At 37.8% G+C, this 18,735-nt stretch overlaps 1 protein-coding gene across 8 annotated transcripts in view; it reads left to right on the forward strand.

Moving 5' to 3' along the window:
- The window catches only part of Eip63F-1 (Ecdysone-induced protein 63F 1), a 289,880-nt gene that overhangs the window by 200,489 nt on the left and 70,656 nt on the right, over window positions 1–18,735 (forward strand). For all 8 annotated transcript variants that reach the window (XM_065231903.1, XM_065231905.1, XM_065231904.1 and 5 more), the window contains one exon: window positions 16,002–16,145. In XM_065231903.1, the coding sequence (XP_065087975.1) occupies window positions 16,002–16,145 (144 nt within the window). The remainder of the gene's footprint in view (window positions 1–16,001; window positions 16,146–18,735) is intronic.

Genomic DNA, 18,735 nt, shown 5'->3' on the forward strand with positions numbered 1-18,735 from the left:
CAATATTTTGAAAAACTTTAAGATGATCCAGGAATTTCAGGTAAATCCAGAGAAGTGTTGAAAATTTTAGAAAACAAAAGACATAGTTTTTTTTTCCAAGGCAGTACCAAGAACAACAGGAGAATTGAAAGAACTGTATGATGGCTTCGAAAAGCTCAAGGCACATCAATTTACTTCAAGGAAATTGCAGTAAATTTACAGAAGTTCCAAGAAATTAAAAGAATTTCCGAAAGCCTCTACAAAGGGAAGATCAGAAAACTTTGTATTAAACTTACTACTTTTTAGCAGTTACATTATTTTCAGTGATGTTCCAAGTATATTAAGAAAGATCAGAGATCTTCAGAGGAGTTTTATTAATTCATTTCAGGATCTTTCAAAAACTTCCGAACAATCATGGAGTAGTCCGAGACTTTCAGGAATGTTCTGAAAATGTATGTGCATATAGGGGGTCTTCTGGAAAGTTCCACGGATATCAGGAAAATTGTTAAAATGCTAGAGAAGTTTTGAGAACTCTTGACAAATTAAGAAATAAACAAGAACAAGTTAAGTACCATTCTAATTTGACCAAAAGATGGAACTTTTAATGTAAAAAAAAACATTGCCCAAGACACAAAGTCACTAAAATGACACGTTTTGGATGTATTAATTTTATGCCAATAGATTGCATTCCTGAACCAATGTGCGTTGTTGAGGACCTTAATACACATCCGAAGAGCAGTGATGAACAGAGGGTTATGATCCACCATACAAACTCGACGAACCATAATATACATTGTTTTATGAAACATGCCGGTTGGATGGAAAATTCAATTAATCTTACGATGCGTATTTTGTTATTTATTCATTTTGGTTGATATTAATCGACCTGAGAATTGAATTTAAAAATCTATATAATTATGTCCTGTTTGTACCTAATACATATGTATATTTATATATTTTACTTTTGTAGGCTTAGTAGATTTTTTAGCTCATATTTAAACATGTTTTTTTATAAATCTTACCAAGTTCCAGTTCTCCCCAACAAAATAAATATCGTCTGTAAATATGGCACATGATTCATGTGTCCTATATTGAATATAATTCCATCGGAATCTGTCATAAATACAAAACTCTAAATTTATAATATTTACCACATCTATTTCTATGCTATTGGATCTAATAAATTGCAATCGTTTCTCATATTTTAGCTTTTGGGGTTTCTTTGGCAACCAAATTCGCGAATGCAGGTCTTTTATTAGAGGCGAGTCTCTTATTTATCTGTAAAAGCAAAAGCTGTACACAATCTGACACAAAAGCACAGACACAGACCTGTTTTAACCTTACGTTTTGTCCATAGCAAACTTGGAAAACAGATTTCATGCTAGAAATAGCAATAATTTTCGAGATTTATCCCAAGAACATTTTAAGTGGCAGTGGAAGTCAAACGATTTTAGTTTTATGAGGGTTCTTTAGACCATGGTTTAGAGTTGTAGAATGCTTTAAAGCTTTGATAAAACTTACAATGTTGCATGGTTGATTTTTTGGACATTTTTTTTTTCCTTTGGTTTGTTTTTTCCGTCGATCTTGTTTTCCGTGCTGAGCACCAATGCTACCGACGTGCCAGGAAGGCAGCTCCCACACCTGGACCCTACCTATCGACCCATCAACTCATGAACCGGGGACCAACGGCTTTACTTCCCATCCGAAGGAAGGCGTGATCAGAGATGTTATGCCTCAGAACATCCCGGTGGAGCCGACTGGGATTGAACCCAGGCCTGCTGGGGTGAGAGGTAATTACGCTTACCACTACACCACCGGCGCCGTTATTATTTTTTTTTTACAATATATCGTATCAGCTTAAATATAAAATTTTCGACCATACGACATCCATTTAAACTTTTTTTTACGTTTTCCAAATGTTTTCCGTTGTTTCTGGTGAAGTTTCTCATCGCTACTTCACAGATCCTCTTTATTCACCCGGAGTGGTTGACTATTACCACCGCGCACCGGTTGCTCTGACATGTAATAAATTATTGAACCTCCGCTCCAGTTAACGCGTAGGAAATTAAATTGTACCCCAAGGGATCAAATGAAAACACGGACGCAACAATGTGGAAGATAAAAAGACATTGCTCATCAGCTCAAGTTGTTCGTTCAGTCTTGCAAGTGCGTTTCGGAAAACGATGACCCTGACATTTCAGAGCATTTGTTCTTGTTGGGTGTCATAAATAATCTCAAATGGTTGACATCTTTTTTTTTAACTATATGCTTTACTAAACCGGAAAACCTCGGAGGATCAGCGAGTAAATTTCTTCACGTAAAAGATTTCGTTGATATAAATTCTTCTGAAAACATCTCTCCTGTGACTACTGCCGTTCAAAACCAGCTCCTTTCGACTGATTCGAATTCCAAATAAGATTTTCCGAATCGCATTTCAGATCTTTGCCTTCCTCCTTGTTATATCACACTCTATTCAGTCCAACCAAACGTGCCACTGAAAGGCACATAATCATCATCGCTATTCAAAGTACATCGCGTAAAAAATAAGCGTAAGACGAAGTGACAGCAAATTTCTTAACGCTATCTAGAAAGTATTCAATGATGGATTAAAAAACCCCAGTTTGAAGAAAAGTGACTTAATTCATTGAGGGGTAAATTGTTTACCCATTTAATGAGTATCTGTTACCCTATTATGAGTAACTGATTTCTATTAAACTCCAATAATGGGAAACAGTTACTCATTTAATGGGTTATGTTTACCCATTAATTAGATAATCCACTTTTCTTCAAAATGTATCTTTTTTACCAATGAATGGATACTTTCAAGTTAACGTGTTGTCAACCATTCGTAGTGGACATACGGGGTAAAATGCACTCCGGGACAAAATAACTTTTATGTCAATTTTGAATACATTCCCAAAATATTTCCAAAGATTTGTCATGCAGCATTCAGTCATTCAACTAGCAATGCTGCTTGACAAATCCTCGAAAAAAGAGGTACAAAAGGTATTTTAAACACTGAAATGTAATTTTGGCCCGGGGTGCATTTTACCCCGGACGCCCCCTCGTCGCAAGAGGAAAACATCCATCCGGCAACGAAAAGAAGTGGAACAAGTTATTAAAATCCCCATCGCAACAAATGAGTTTTCCTGTGACTTATGTTTAATGCACGAAACGATCTGAGTAGGTAATCAAGCCGCGGTGGCACGGTGGTGGCTTGTTCCTGACGACGGGCAGCCACATCGTTGCACAGAGCGCCATTTGGGTCGGTAAGCTGGCCAAAATAGTAAAACTTAAATCTTTCACTAGCTCCACATACCTATTTTACACAACTGTGTTCCTAGCTGCCGCAGTGATGCCATATATTTCAATCTGCACAAATCTGTAGATTTATTTTCCTAGAACCTGAACAAATCTGTAAAAAAAAATTTAAAAAAAATCTGTGGTCTGTAATACAGATTACTGTATCGAAAATTGTCTCAAAATCTGTGCCATTCCAGAAGAATCTGCATAGGTGGCATCACTGGATGCCCAGAGCATTATGTGGCGGTCATTTTGATTTCATTTGCATTATTTACAAACAGCAGCTGTCAAAATCCTTCTGTTTAGGTGAAACGCCTTATTTCTGATTAATCTCATCATCACCTCAAAATTTTAAGAGCACAAATATCAGCTCTTCCAAAACAGACAATAATGAAACTGGAACGTTTGCTGCAGTGTAGTAAATAGAGAGTTCCAATTTTATGAATAATATCACAACTGGAATACTTAAAGTGATAGGGCATATAAGCCATAATGACGGCCATTTAGGATTTATAAAGGAATCATCTTAATAGCATGGAACGTTTTCATCTAAAAAACTTGATAGATGTACTCAGAGTTGACTCAAATTTTGGAATAGTTATCAACCTATATTCAAAAGTCTCTGCACAAAAAGGGCATTTGGGATATTCCTCGATGAACATTTCAAATGGTCCTATCTGCGTTGATCGATTCTCTTCATCGACTTTCTCTTTTCATAACCACTGCTATGCAAACAGATTTCGCGCTAATTCTACCACATAGTTTGATAAAAGAGATTCTTATCTAGCGTCCAAAACGTCAAATACATCAGGAAAGGTTTTGCAGCTGCGTTATTGACGAAAGAGAATGTCGATGAAGAGAATAGTCCATTTTATGAAATGCAGGAGCTGGTTTGCCTGCCAGAATTTGATGATATTGATATTGCTTCTCACAGCCGTTAGGTAACCGCCTCCTGTCAAAGTTCATTCATGAGTTGAACCAGAAACGTCTCATAAAATGCTCTATAGATCAATGCAGATAGGACATTTTGAATGTTTATCTAGATTTAGGATCTAATCAGAATGCATTTACATGCGTAAACATAGTTATAATCAAGGATAGCTAGCTTAAATGTTTCATTTTTGTTTTGGTATTTCAAAATGATGTAGGGAATATATCAAAAAATTAAATCTCTTCAAAAGCCGTAATCACGCTAGATTTCCGCAGACAAAAATCAACAAGCAAACAACTGCGAATGATATTACAAGCTGTGATATAGTAAGTATCTCAGAATATCAAGCTAGCAAAAATCACCAGCTACAATTCTCACCAAACTGTGGTGAGTTTTAATTTTAATATTTTGGATTTACACCCGAGTGCGACCCGAAACTTTCATCGCTGCTGTAAGCAGTAGCTTCGTGTCTGCCATCGGTGAAGAGTAAAGAGAGATAGTAAACTATACTTTCTCTTTCCAAAAAAACGATGAGTAAAGAAGTCATTCTTGCGTTGATTCAACTCTCAGCATCAATTTTTCATGTATTGAATAGTCTCGCAATATCAAAGTAGTTTGTAAAATCAATATTTTGCTACAATATCACGCCTGATATTGAGAGTGCATGAAAGCGAAAAAAAATATCATTTTGCTAATCTTTGGTCTTTGCGAATGTTTGCAATGCATCGATGCTTTGCGCTATTGTGAATATTTCATTTTATATCGTGTTCTAGTGATTTGCCGTCTTGCTATCCAAAAAATCAACTAATTTAATATATTTTACCAGAATTCATGCATTATACCTTGCTTGGGAAACTATTCATATAAATATAATATAAAAATTAAAACTTTTCTCAAGTGCGAACCTTTAGTAAGTGTTATTTACATTACCCAAGTAACCATATTCACGTTATTTAGCCTTTTTGGCTATATTCAGCTGAACAACGGCTATAACATTGTTTGTAAGTTCTGATGAGGCCCGTATAGACCTTTTTGACGTTTAATCGTCTTTCTCTATCTAGCACACAGGGATGAATGGATGGTTTTCCACTAATCTGTTTCCCTCTTCCTCGCACTCTTTCAATTTAAATGGTGCATTAGTGTGCGCCGATTAAACGTCAAAAAGTTCTAGATAGCCAAAAAGGTGAAATAACGTGCCTATGGTTATTTGGGTAGTTGTAAATTTCATTTATTGTTATCTGGGTGCTGTGGAGAGGGTCCTCAAAATTGAGCACCTTAGGAGCTGTCAAATCGATTTTACCTATTTTACTCTCCTGATACGAAGAAACGAAAAGAGCTGGCGCCGGTGGTGTAGTGGTAAGCGTGACTGCTTTCTCACACCGAAGGGTCTAAGTTCAATCCCAGTCGAGGTCGGTGGGATTTTTCTGAGGCATAAAAATCTCTGGTCACGTTTTCCTTCGGAAGGGAAGTAAAGCCGTTGGTCCCGGGCCATATGTGTTTGATTGGATGGGTGCGATCCCAAGTAACATTTCAAGTTTTATGGAGGTTTTAAAGCATGCTACAAATCTAAATGATAGTCTAAAGAACCCTTATAAAACCGAAATTGTTGCTTGGGATATCATGTAGAAGCTGCCTTCCTGCACATTCGATTGGCGTCAATGGATGGCAATCGATGTCCGTCGGAGATTGGCACTAGATTGCGGAACAGAGATGGACGTTAAATAAAAAGAAGAATTTCAGTCACTCAACATGCAAATTATTAAAGTTCTCCTCAAATCATTCTTATTTTTAAAGTGATTTTGGGTAAATGCAAGTCACATTTTTTTCAAAAACATCAAAATTCTTTCATCCAAAACATGATTACACGTCTTCCCGCATCTTTATGAATTTACAAATGTAAACAAACAATCGAAGAGTCACGATTCGACGTTACACAAAATGCAGTTTGTCATCGGTTGCTACCAACTGAAGTAGTCCCGGATAGTTCCAGCACTACAACATAATAACAAATTTGCTAATTAAAAAACTTCAAATTCAACAAACAAAAAACGGTTTCCGAATGAGGTTTATGGTCTGCCTTCTAAAAAGCGAGTAGCTTTCAAAGTTGTGTGAAATTTAGGAAATAATTCACAGGTCTTGTCAAAATTCTATGCCCTAACCAGATCCGTTTGTTTCTACTGACGACAACACAATTTTGGTTTTCAACAAAATAATCCTCTTTTTTTCCTTTATTTACAAGATTTTTAGCCAAGGGTTGGGTCCAGTCTTGTAAGCGGTCACGTTTGTCGACACAGTTTCTGTGATAATCGACTGCCTTTGCCTCCGACACTTGCAAAACAAGCATAGTACAACACCAAACTCAAATGTCATTTGACAGGCTCTGTCATACGACACTGTTGCCGAAGACCGTCACGAATGTTTGTATTTTATTTTTTCTCATAATAAGAGCTGCTGATGTTGTGCTGAAAATAGCAAGCAATGATATCCTAGGAATAACATCTGATCAGAAATGATTTAATTTAACCAGAATGAGGAATTAGGACGAAATCACTCATGTCATATGATAGTAATTTGATAATTTTCTTTTTGCTCGACTGATATTTTACCGGTTGTGTTGAGTGAGAGAGACGACGGTGGAGCATGAGTGTACGAATACAAACAGACTGTCGCGCACGACAACGAAGCGAGTGTAGTAAAAAACGTCAACTGTTTCAAGCCCTGGTTGGGTCACCAAAACAAACCTCAATTAAAAAGTCCTCATCGAATTATCATCAAACTAATTAAGCTACAATTGGGACATTGGGGCAGTATTGAAAATGTTCGTACCACCTTCCGATTCGATGAAAGCGCAATCTGTAGACCAACAAGTCCGCTGAAAGGAAAAGTAAACAATTTAGTTGATTAATTGCCACTAATTATATCGACTTTGTTTTGATAAACAAACATCAAAACCGGACAGCGCAGTGTTGGAGTTGTAGAGTCGAGGGTGCTGGTGGACGATAAACGCTTTCGGCACGCGAAGACACGAAGATGGTGCTTCAATGATGACGCCCGTTTGAGGAGAGTGAAAATTAAGAATTCGTGATGCGAACTTTTTCCGAAAACCTTAGCAACGCAACAACAAAGCAAATAATTTAGAGCTACAAAGAAAACCGGTTGCGGGGCATAATTTTCAGTTTATCAAGTGCAAACGGTTCCAAGGCAAGTTAGCGAACACGTGTGGGTGTGAAATAAATGGGTGCTGCTGGTGGACAGCGATTTAAATTGCTGCTAGCACCACAGGTCCGGAAGAGTGATGGCCTGTTTGTTCTTTGGCAGAGGGATTAAGCAATGGGCAAAAGTATTTAAGAAATAAATTATTGAGTTCTCAGCTTGAAATTCCCGGTTTTAAAGCAATACAATCCTCCTGATCATGATAAATTTATTATAGATTTGCTGAAGATTTCGCACTGGTGGCCATAGCGTAAAATTGTTGACAATTCAGCCTGAATGCAACAGCGCCGCACCATGCAATTAGTTTTCCTATCCTCGTGTTTACACCCCATGGTAAATGACACAGCAAAGAAAGAAGAAACTAATACATGCATTCGCACCGTGTGCGCCCACTTTCTCGGAGATCCATCAGCAGTTTGTCATGGTAAATTTAGAGCTGGTTACTCATTGATTTTTCATATGTGCGTCCCCGTTCACCTCAAATCCTTGCACGTATAGTTGTAATAAAATAATTTACCTATAACATAATTCAAAACAGCAACGGTCGGTGCCGGTGGTGTAGTGGTAAGCGTGATTGCTTCTCACCCCAAAGGGCCTGAGTTCAATCCCAGTCGGCACCGCCGGGATTTTCTGAGGCATAAAATCTCTAATTATGTCTTCCTTCGGAAGGGAAGTAAAGCCCAAGCCGTTGGTCCCCGGTCCATGATTTGATGGTCTGCCTGCCTCCCTGTCGCCTCCCTGTGGTACTCAGTACTGAAAACAAAATCGACGGAAAACAAATCAAGGAAAAAAATAATAATTCAGTGCCGTCTTATAAATATGGGTAAAACCTAAGAGAAAGAGGAGGTGACAATTGGCTTCTTCCTCTTTTATTTCTATCTCTATCTGTATCTTTATCTATTTCTATCTCTATCTTACGCACATGAAATCGGCCAATCAGGAGCTGGTTCACGTTTGACAGAAAAGTGGTTCATTTTCGCCCCCGTATTGTCACCTTTTCTCTTAGGGTAAAACTTGTATGGATTCAGATCGCCATAAAACTTCAAAATATTTAACTACCAAATATAGATTGCCATTCGTGAAATGCAATTAATTTATTTATTTGGTTATCAATATCTGAGATATCACTGACTGAGACTGGGCAGACCTCACCTTGATAAGCCAAACCCCTCACCACTGTTCTATCCCACCATACTCGTTTCATTTCGGGTTGGAGCGGCAACATTTTTATGCCTCAAAGCCTAGTCAGTAAAGGCACGGTATTACCAAACCGGAGGCGGCGGGTTCGATTCCCGGTCCGGTCGAGGGAATCTTTCGGATTGGAAATTTTCTCGACTTCTCTGGGCATAGAGTATCATTGTTCTTGCCACACAATATACAAATTCATGCATTGGTAATTGGCATCGAAAGCTCTCAATTACTAACTGTGGAAGTGCATTATAACACTAAGTTGAGAGCACGCAATAAGCTAATATGCGCTAAGCAATAAGCCGGAAATGCGAATTAGAAGCAGAAGGCAACATTTTTCTTCAACCAAAAAATCATATTAGAATTCAGAAATATGATAGTTGGCGGGCAAAGGACAAGCGACCCTTTTTTCACAGTTTTACTGAATTTCTCGAAAGTTTGCTGCTCACGGAACTTGCTTTAAAATCATGAAACTTCGCTAGACATCATTAAACCTACCTGAAGCTTCCTCAAGCTTCATAATGATCATGTAACTTTCCTGAGGTTCCTCTCATTTTTTTTGGAATTCTCGGAACATCCTGAAGTAGTCAGAACCTCTCTGAAAAATATTTGGAATTTTCCTGGAGTTAATAGAATACCTCAGATGTTATTTGATCTTCCCTGATGTTCTCGAAACTTGTCTGAACTGAGATTCTTCTAAAACTTTTCGAACTGTACTTCCTTTCCTTCTGCTTTGAACTTTTGTGAAATTTCTGAGGTTTTTCTTAAGTTTTTTGCTTCTGTGAAGTTCTCTAAACGTCCTAAAAATTCATTTTTTTTTCTCTTGAAATTAATGAAACAGCGTCTCAAATTTTTTTTCTCTCTTGAAATGTATGAAACTGCAAAGATCTTACCTGAAGTTCTCACAATACTTGAAACTGCCGTGAAGTTTACGAAACATAACTTAAAATGTTTTTGCATCATCCTGATTATCATTGAACTTCTCTGGAGCTTTGTGTAATTTTTCCGAAGCTATCGAAATATTCAATAACTCAACTGGAGGTCTATGGACTTTCAGAAGGTATCCAAAAAACTTTACAATTTCACTCGAATTCTATGGACTGCCCTAAAATTTCCAGATCTTCTGTAAGGTTCCCGTTATTTTCTTGAAGTTAAAACGAATGCAGTACAAAGATTTCCTGTGGAGTTCCGAAAAAGTGCCAATCACCGACGGACTGAATGTCCACACCTGCGTAGGATATCGCACCCATTCATCAAACACACATGGGCCGGGACTAACGGCTTTACTTCCCTTCCGAAGGAAGACGTGCCTCAGAAAAATCCCACCGACCTCGGCTGGGATTGAACCTAGACCCATTAGGGTGAGAAAGCAGTCACGCTTACCACTACACTACCAGCGCCGCCCAAGTAACAATTTGGGTTTTATTAGGGTTCTGTAGATCATGATTTAGACTTGTAGCATACTTCAAAACCTGTGTTACTTGGGCGGCTATATTGAAGCTGAAAGACTAAGGAATCGTTTGAATACATTCAGCGAAGTGTTTTTGTGGAAAAGTACACTGAAATTAACGTTTATTTGTTTATTATTATTACTACACTCGCTTCGTTGTCGTGCGCGACAGTCTGTTTGCATTCGTAGTCTCATGCTCTGCCGTCGTCTCTCTTAAGGTCTGTTTAGACTATTTGATTTCTTGACCTGATTTTGACCGCCTCAATAATGAAAAATGTGCTCGAATTTACATTCAACACAGTTTGTCGAACACCCCTGTTTGCTGGTGTTCACAATGCTTTTTTTTTTCTTTTTTAATTATAGTCACTTTAACGCTCTTGGGTCATTCGTGACTTGTCCGGGGGTGAGATTTAAATTCGTGACTTTGGCGTGAGAGGTACCAAAAGTAAATAATGCCATCATGAATTACCGGAAAATTACTCTAGCTTTGACAGGTGTATTTGCTTTTATTATTTGAAATAAAATTAGAAGGAGAAGATTAACTTTGTGGAGTAGGATATGGTTGCTCAGGAGGAACACCGGTAGGGATCTGGGTCACCTTGTCCTTCAAGAACTGCGATATGAAGATGAAAAAGGATTTCATAATTTCGCCAAGTTTCGACAAGCTACCCGTGCAAAGTAAAATATCAAATTGATAACAAGTTCTATTACCCGGTTATCACTTTTTGATAACTGAATATGTTATCATTCTGGTTGAATTAACAGCCAACATAACAAAAATGATAACAAAAAATTGCTCGTTGAATATAAAAAAATAACTAATTTTGTTATCATTGATAATATCTTGATAACAAATTCTGTATGCCATACAAATTTATTTCATAAATTTCAAATCATGTTATCATTTTGATATCAAAGCCTTACGCTGATAACTTAAATATGATTAGGGATTAAAAGCACTATTTTTTAATGTTTCAATGCGACTAATATTTAAAGTTTTGAACTAGCCTTGCATCGTTAGTAAATATATAGTGTTTTTTTCCAGGATAACAACTGATAACAAAATTGTTCAAGACTGATAACTAAATAAGTTATGCGATAACAACTGAAAACAAAATGATATCTGGGATAGTAAGACTTGTTATCTATATGATATCGGGTTATTATTCTACTTTGCTCGGGTAGTGGGTATAGTTCTCTATAGATCTAAATGATTCCTTGAGATATGAAAATTTCTGTTAAGAACTCAATTCTGCATGTTTCTCCGAAGATTTTCGAACGTCCCTGTAGTTTTATTTCTGTTCTCTGGTAATATATCTTCGGAGATCAACAAACTTTTCTGAAGATCAGCATATTTAAAAACCCTAATATATTTAAAAACCCTAAAGATCAACAATTATCTCTGATGTTCACTAAAGTTCTTATAATCTGTGCACTTATTGAAAGTTTTGTAGATTTTCATAATTCAATGAATATCTGAAAATATCTCCGAACATCTACACAATTCCCTAAAGTATTAAAAGTTTACCCAGAAATTTTTGAGCTTCCCGAAGGTTTTTGTAAGTTCTCTGAAAATCTACTAATTTTCTTAAGTTGTGCAAATATCTCTAAAGATCAGTGAACTTCCATGGAGCTCTGCAAATTTTCTTTAACATCCAAGAATTTATTTAAACACCTGCAGATTTACGATCTACTCTCTGAACTTTTCTGAAGTTGCTAAAAAAAATTTTAAATTCTGCAAAGTTTTCGGAAGTACTGTATTTCTGCTCTGAATATCTACAAACTGCCCTGAAGTTAAATTAATTTCTCAGTAGATTTCCAAACCTCTCTTAAGCTCTGTAAATTTATTTGAGGATTCTTGGATTTCCGTAAAGTTCTGCAGATTAATCTGAAATTCTTTGTAATTCCTCAAAGCTCTACAACTTAACTGAAAATATTTGAACACCGCTAAAGTTTTAAAAATTTCTCAGAAGATTTAAGAATTTCTCTGAAGTTGCGTAAATACTTCTAAAGATCGGCGAACTTTCCTGAAGTTCTATGAGTTTTGCTGAAGCTTTGTTTTTTTTTTCTAAAACTGTACGAACTTCCTGAAGTTCTACAGACTTCTCTTAAGATCTATGGACTTCCCTGAAGTTCTTCATATCTATCTATTTTCAAGTTCTACAAATATCTTTAAAGTTCTGTAGACTTGTCTGAAGCTCCGTAGTTCTATTCTCAAGAACTACAAAAAAAAAAACCTTGACGCTCAATCAATTTCTCGATAGTTCTGCAAACTCGCTGAAGTTTTGTAAATTTTTCTGTATTCTCTCAGGCAACTCTAAAGATCTGAAAATTTCCCTGAAGAACTTCTGAATTAACAAACGTTCTCAAAATTTATCTTAACACATTTGGGCTTCCTTGAAGTTGTAAATGTCTCTCTCAAAATCTGCAAATTTCCCTAACATCGTATAAATATTTTTAAAAAATCGCTGACCTCCCCTCAAGTTCTGCAAATTGCACTGAAGATCCATTAAAATTTCTAAGATTTTAAAAATGTATCAGAAAATCTGCACACTTTCTTGAAGATCTTTAAATTTATCTGAAGATCTATGACCATTCCTGTGATTTTTTCAGAAGTTCTGTTATTTTTTTCAAAATTCTATAGCTTTATTTTGAAGATCTACGAAATTTCTGATGTCCAATAATTTTTCAGTAGATCTCCAAACTTCTGTGAAATTCTTTACATTACACTGTAGATTCTTGGACTTGTATGAAGTTTTGTGGATTTCGCTGAAGATTTGAAAAATGTCGCTTATAGCTTTACAAATTGATCTGAAAATATTTTGGCTTGCTTGAAGTTTTGAAAATTTCTATGATCATTTATATAAAGATCAACGATCACTCTTGAGAATTTTTCCAAATTTCTGAAAATTTCTTTTAATTTCTGTAAAATTTTCTGAAGTTTTCAAGTTCTGATCTCAAGATCTAGTAACTACGCTGAAGCTCAACAATTTTTTCTGTAGATCTCCCAACCTCTCTGAAGCTCTAGCCTGAAAAAGCAGCCTGTTTGTGAGTTCCAAGTAACATACAAGCTACTCTCAAATTTGTGCCCAAGACGCCATATTTAAAATACGTTAAACACTACCGACATCTACTCATCCGATCGCGTCATACCATGAGCAAGGACACGAACCCACGTATAATTTACATTGTCTTGGTTTGCGTCTCACCTCATTTGACAGATCTGATCGCCCGTTTGAAAGTTCGAATCGCTCGTTTGACAATTCGTATTGTGGACAACCGTAATGCTCCTGTGGCATGTCGGCTCGTCGGTGGCTCGCCAGCCTTATCCGTGTTGAACACCCTAATAGCTCAGCATTACTCAATCATCACGACAAAACGGTCCTTAAATTTGGAAGCGTATTTTTTTTTTACGTAGGATTACGTCTTTCGGCAACATATGGGGGGTGCAATTAAAAAAAAAAAAACAAAATTGATCGCATTACGAAAAGTGGTCAGGTTTTGACCACATATAACTCTGTCAAGAGTGGATGGATTTTAATTCTAAACAAGCCAATAGCTTAGCATTACTCAACCATTACGACAAAACGGTACTTTTTAGGATCACCATCAATTATTATTGTTTAAGAGTTAATTTTCATTGAATGTTCGCTCGCCTTTCTGCCAGCCACATCACCCCCAAAGTTCTTTGATAATGTGCCCAGCAACTAAACGTTGGTGGTCAAATGCGTCAAGTATTGAAGTGGTACATACAAATTCGCGTAATGACCGAATACCAGATGACCATGTCAATTAACCAGAGACACTTCCAAAGATTTTCTCCAGGACGCTAGAAAAAGCAAAAAATCTCTGACGAGGCTCGGTAGCTCAGTGGTTACCGTTTCTGCTTACTGAGCAGAAGGTCGGGAGTTCAATCCCAGGCCCGTCCCCTTCCTTGCAATTTTTCACTTTGCCTTATTCTATACCCACTAGATTTTAATGAAAACAAATTCTTCTTTAACACCGATCGTATTACTTACCACAGTGTGGGTCCTCATCTAAAAATAGAAATTGGATGAGTGCGCGCGCGCGTGTGTGTGTGTGTGTGGTTGTGTATTATAATCGCTCTACCAAAAACGATCCCTGCGTGTGCGTGCAACCTTTCCCCACATCCAACATCCCAGTGATTTCTCGTGGAAGCGCAGAGGATTTCTCGGTTTCCTTCACAGCGAGTACCACGTCAACACATTCCTTCCCATTCCCTAGTTGACCTGCATTCGGACACGGCCGGCGCTGGTATTGCTAAATATTAGATCTCCAGTTCTTACACATTGAGGATGAATGTTAGTCCCAAACATCATCTGTTGGTTCTCTGTGTAATTGCAGCTGATCTGGTAATAACAGAGCAGCAACCGTGGGCGGTCAATCTGATCTGATCTGATCTGATCTGACGCTAGAAAAAGCAAAAAATCTCGAATTTATGATTGATCGCGAATATCTCGCGATTGGAAAAATTTGAGCAAGAAATTCCTCCAATCATTCGCTTTTTTTTATTATCTTCTGAATAAACCAAAAAATTCGTTCGTTTTGTGCACGTAAATGCGTAATTTTGTCATCAGAAAACGTAGCGTTTTCGTGACGGGAAAAGTGGTTTCCCTAGCACAGTCGCCGAATATTGATACCAAGCACTGATCATGCCAGACGGGACCGAGCTTTATGCCTTTTGTTGCAAATTTTAAGCCCCTTCTTTTAAGAGCATAATGCCAAAAATAAAAAAAAAACCTTGCCGAATTGGGGCGACCCCGGCGTAGTGGTTAGCATCCATACCACGCCAAAGTCACGAGTTCGAATCTCACTCCCAGACAAGTCACAAATGACCCAAGAGCGTTAAAGTGACTTTAATTTAAAAAAAAAATTGCTAATAAGATAATAGAAGGGGCTTAAAATTTGAATAAAAAGCATAAACGTAGGAACCATCCGGTAGGCTCAGATTCTGTGATTGATGTGTTTTCCCTAAGACATATTTCATTTCCGCACTGCTATCATCTTCAAGAACATCGAGGAAACATTTCCACAGTATTGTTCTTAACTAGCTTTCAAGCTTCCAACCCATCGGTCCTTTACAGGACCACAAATCACTGATAAAAGAATTAACTAAAGAGTAAGAGCTTGAATCCAAGACATATCGTTCAAGATTGGCTTGTACTACATGGACATCGACAGAGCACCTCAAAAACATAACTCTCAAATTGCTTCCGAATTTCAACCTATCGAAATTTTTCACTGATAACGGGTTAAGAAATCAATTTAATATTTACTATACTTTTGCAGTGACATCATAACTACCTTTCGTAATCCTACGTCAAATCTACGGTCGTGTCTTGGATACAATCTCTTACTTTTTTCTTTCAAAATACTAAACACAACTCAAAGAAAATAAGGAAACCCTTCCGCTGAAGGAGGCATCCGAAATTTATATCCGCAAGGTAAACGGTTTCTTTCTGCGGCACCACGTGACACACGCCTGAGTGAACACGTGAACGTTCCCATCAAAAGCACTTCTCTTCAAGCTCGCTTTGAAAACTCCATCCGTTCCATTGGCTGCCGGCTGAAGATTTGATTATGCAAAGTGAACGTCTTATCGACGCTACTCGTCATCTCGCCCCGAGGAATTCTCTCGGATCTTTTTCGCGTTCGGTTGTTCTCAAACATGCTCCGGGAATGATGACGAAAATTGGAAAGTGACTAAGGTTTTATGCTAATGCCACGAGTTAACCGCATCGATCCGATGCTTTTCAAAACAGACTAAAAGCTTTCGTTCCACTTTTCTAGGAAGCTCATCTACCCTCGATAATGTCACTTTCTCGATTTGATCTATATTTTCCTACTGTCGGCAGGAAGCAAATGAGTAGGAAAGCAATTTTCATCGGATATTTTTCTTTTCGACTTCTCTTTCAGATCTACGAACGGCGTTTGATCTGCTGGACAGGGATCAGGATGGCCACGTGACGCCCGAGGAGCTACAGTTTATGCTGCGGAATCTGGGCATCCACGTGCGTGACGAACTCATCGACGACCTGCTGCGGGAGGCTAGCAGAACAGGTGGGTGCTCGATAACAATTTTCTGTTACATTAAGCACAGTGCTTCGACCAACTGTAAGGCATATCGACCACTAAAGAACGTCCCGCACCCGTCGTAGTTTGCTTGATTGCTAATAGCCAGTGCGAGAGGGCAATCAAGCTCAACGCTCCCTTCATCCCTTTTCCGGCAACTTACTACTTTCCAACCTGGTGGTGTCACAGCCACTCAAGAACCGTGACCACACAAAACAGCAATCATTTTTTTTTTCTTCTAAGAGCTCGAGGACATACGGCTTTGAGTTGGTCCCATGGAAGTCGGTTGCCTGTAGGAGAAGCTACCGTTCGATGTGGGATGTTGTTCATAAGTATACTTGTAGATTATGAGCTTAATGGCAGCAAGAAAGTGTAATTTATTTACTTATTTATGACTCAAGGCGATTGAGCTAATGGGACCGAAGTGGCGGGTTGTGCCCGTGGGTGGATTGATGTTGGTTTCCTTTGTACATGTCTTTCTGCATCATAGTTCTGCTTGACTTTGACCGAGCTGGAACCTAGTGTCAACAAAAAATTAACATGGAGAAAGTTAAGAGCATTTCTACGCCAAGTGATGAATCGCTCAGACGTGATCTTCTCCGATCTTTTATGCTTTGCATAATTGTTGGGGGAACATTATCCTTTCTGATAGTGGTGTTAGTTTACGTGCAACTGGCTGAGATTTAAAATTTGCATCCCTTGCAGTACCATCTACTGCAGCAATTATTTGTGTGACCGATGCCACTGAATTGTTGTAGTAGTAGTAGCCTTGAAATGTACCGCGAAGAGGAACAGGACAACGTGGTCAGTAGGGTGGGTCAACTTTACAAGCACCTGTTCCCCACTGCTCTTTCGATTCTCAATCAACTGTGCCAAATAAGAACGAATTTGGTGGCGATTTGGATTTGCGGGAGATTTTTAAGGTCAGTAGGTATTGGTAAATCATTTACATTCATTTCATGCATTCATTTACATTCATTTGCCTCTAACTTTTTTCATCAGCAGCATTCCGCAAAATGACGTATGGAACTTTTGTAGGTTTTGGTTTTTTTTTTTTTTTTTTTTTTTTTGGTTTTCCGTGCTGAGCACCAATGCTACCGACGCCAGGGAGGCAGCTTCCACACCTGGACCTTACCTATCGACCCATCAACTCATGAACCGGGGACCAACGGCTTTACTTCCCTTCCGAAGGAAGGCGTGATCAGATATGTTATGCCTCAGAACATCCCGACGGCGCCGACTGGGATTGAACCCAGGCCTGCTGGGGTGAGAGGTAATCACGCTTACCACTACACCACCGGCGCCGCTATGTAGGTTTTGTTATAAGCTACAACTTTTGCTTGTAATTTTAATCTGTATCTCTTATGCATCACGAATTAGAGCGGGCAGAACTTATTACTGTTTTTCAGTGAATGTAAAATACATTCACTGAAAAACAGTAGTGGGTTCTATTCGCTTTGTTTCGTCATGCATAAGAGATACGGATTTAAATTTTTAGCAAAAGTTGTAGCTAATAACAAAACCCACAAAACCTCGTTACGTCATTTTGCGGAATTCTGTTGATCAGAAAAGTTAGGAGCAAATGAATGTAAATGAATGCACGAAATGAATGCAAATGATTTACCATGCCTGGGTATGAGAAACGGGAAGAAAATATTATTTGGGTTGATGATGGGTACATGATGAGTGACGATATGGAAGAGTGACTTGAGAAATATTTTGCAAAAAAAACGGTAGTGGGTGGGAATTTAACCCACAATATCCCCATGGCTGGAAAGCGCCTTAGAGAGTTTGCAAAGTAACTTTGTGCATGCATCCAGCGTTGCCAGGTTATTTTCTGGAAAGTCTGGTCCAATCTCAATATAAAATCTGGATAAATCTGAAATGCTCCAAAAAATCCTGTTTTTAACATAATGCTACTGAAATCAAAGTGATGTGCCAATCTCCCGTAAAAATCAGCCAGTATGATCATCTAGAATTTATTCAAAGACTACCAGAATGTTTATGAAATCCATGTTTAAAAAAATATATAAAGTCAACTTGTTAGCATTGCTTAAATCACCCAAAAGTTAAGAAAAGTATTGACACATTGTTCCCAAAAAGTTTAAATATCCATTACGCAGCATTTCATAATTGATTTAAATTTTTGCTAAAATACTGCAGAAAATACTTTTAGGATTCTGAAGCAGCAAAGAGTCAAGCAATTTTGATGGGATGATATTTTTTAAACTAATAGTCGATTTGGTTCTTAACAGTTGATGCAGTACCATAATATATCTTAAAATTTTATTAGTTTTAAATAATTGTAATATTTATCTGAGATTGATCAGACTTCCAATTTCATTCTTGACATCATACAACTCACAACACTCGGTAGACCAGTGGGCAATTTTATTTTAAACTAAAATCCTCCTGGCTGAAGTGAGAATCAAAGCCTAACATCCTCGTACTCACACACGATTTACGTAAACTACGGATAACTCCACATGACCATTACAAATAATTTTATGCCAAAGAATAATATTATTAGGTAACTAAAATGAAAGTCTGAAAGCGTCATTTTTGAAGTCTCAGGATC

The sequence above is a fragment of the Ochlerotatus camptorhynchus genome, unplaced genomic scaffold (genome assembly GCF_037179485.1).
Source record: "Ochlerotatus camptorhynchus isolate MF236.1 unplaced genomic scaffold, CSIRO-AGI_Acam_v1.1 ptg000361l, whole genome shotgun sequence".
NCBI classification, from domain to species: domain Eukaryota; kingdom Metazoa; phylum Arthropoda; class Insecta; order Diptera; family Culicidae; genus Ochlerotatus; species Ochlerotatus camptorhynchus.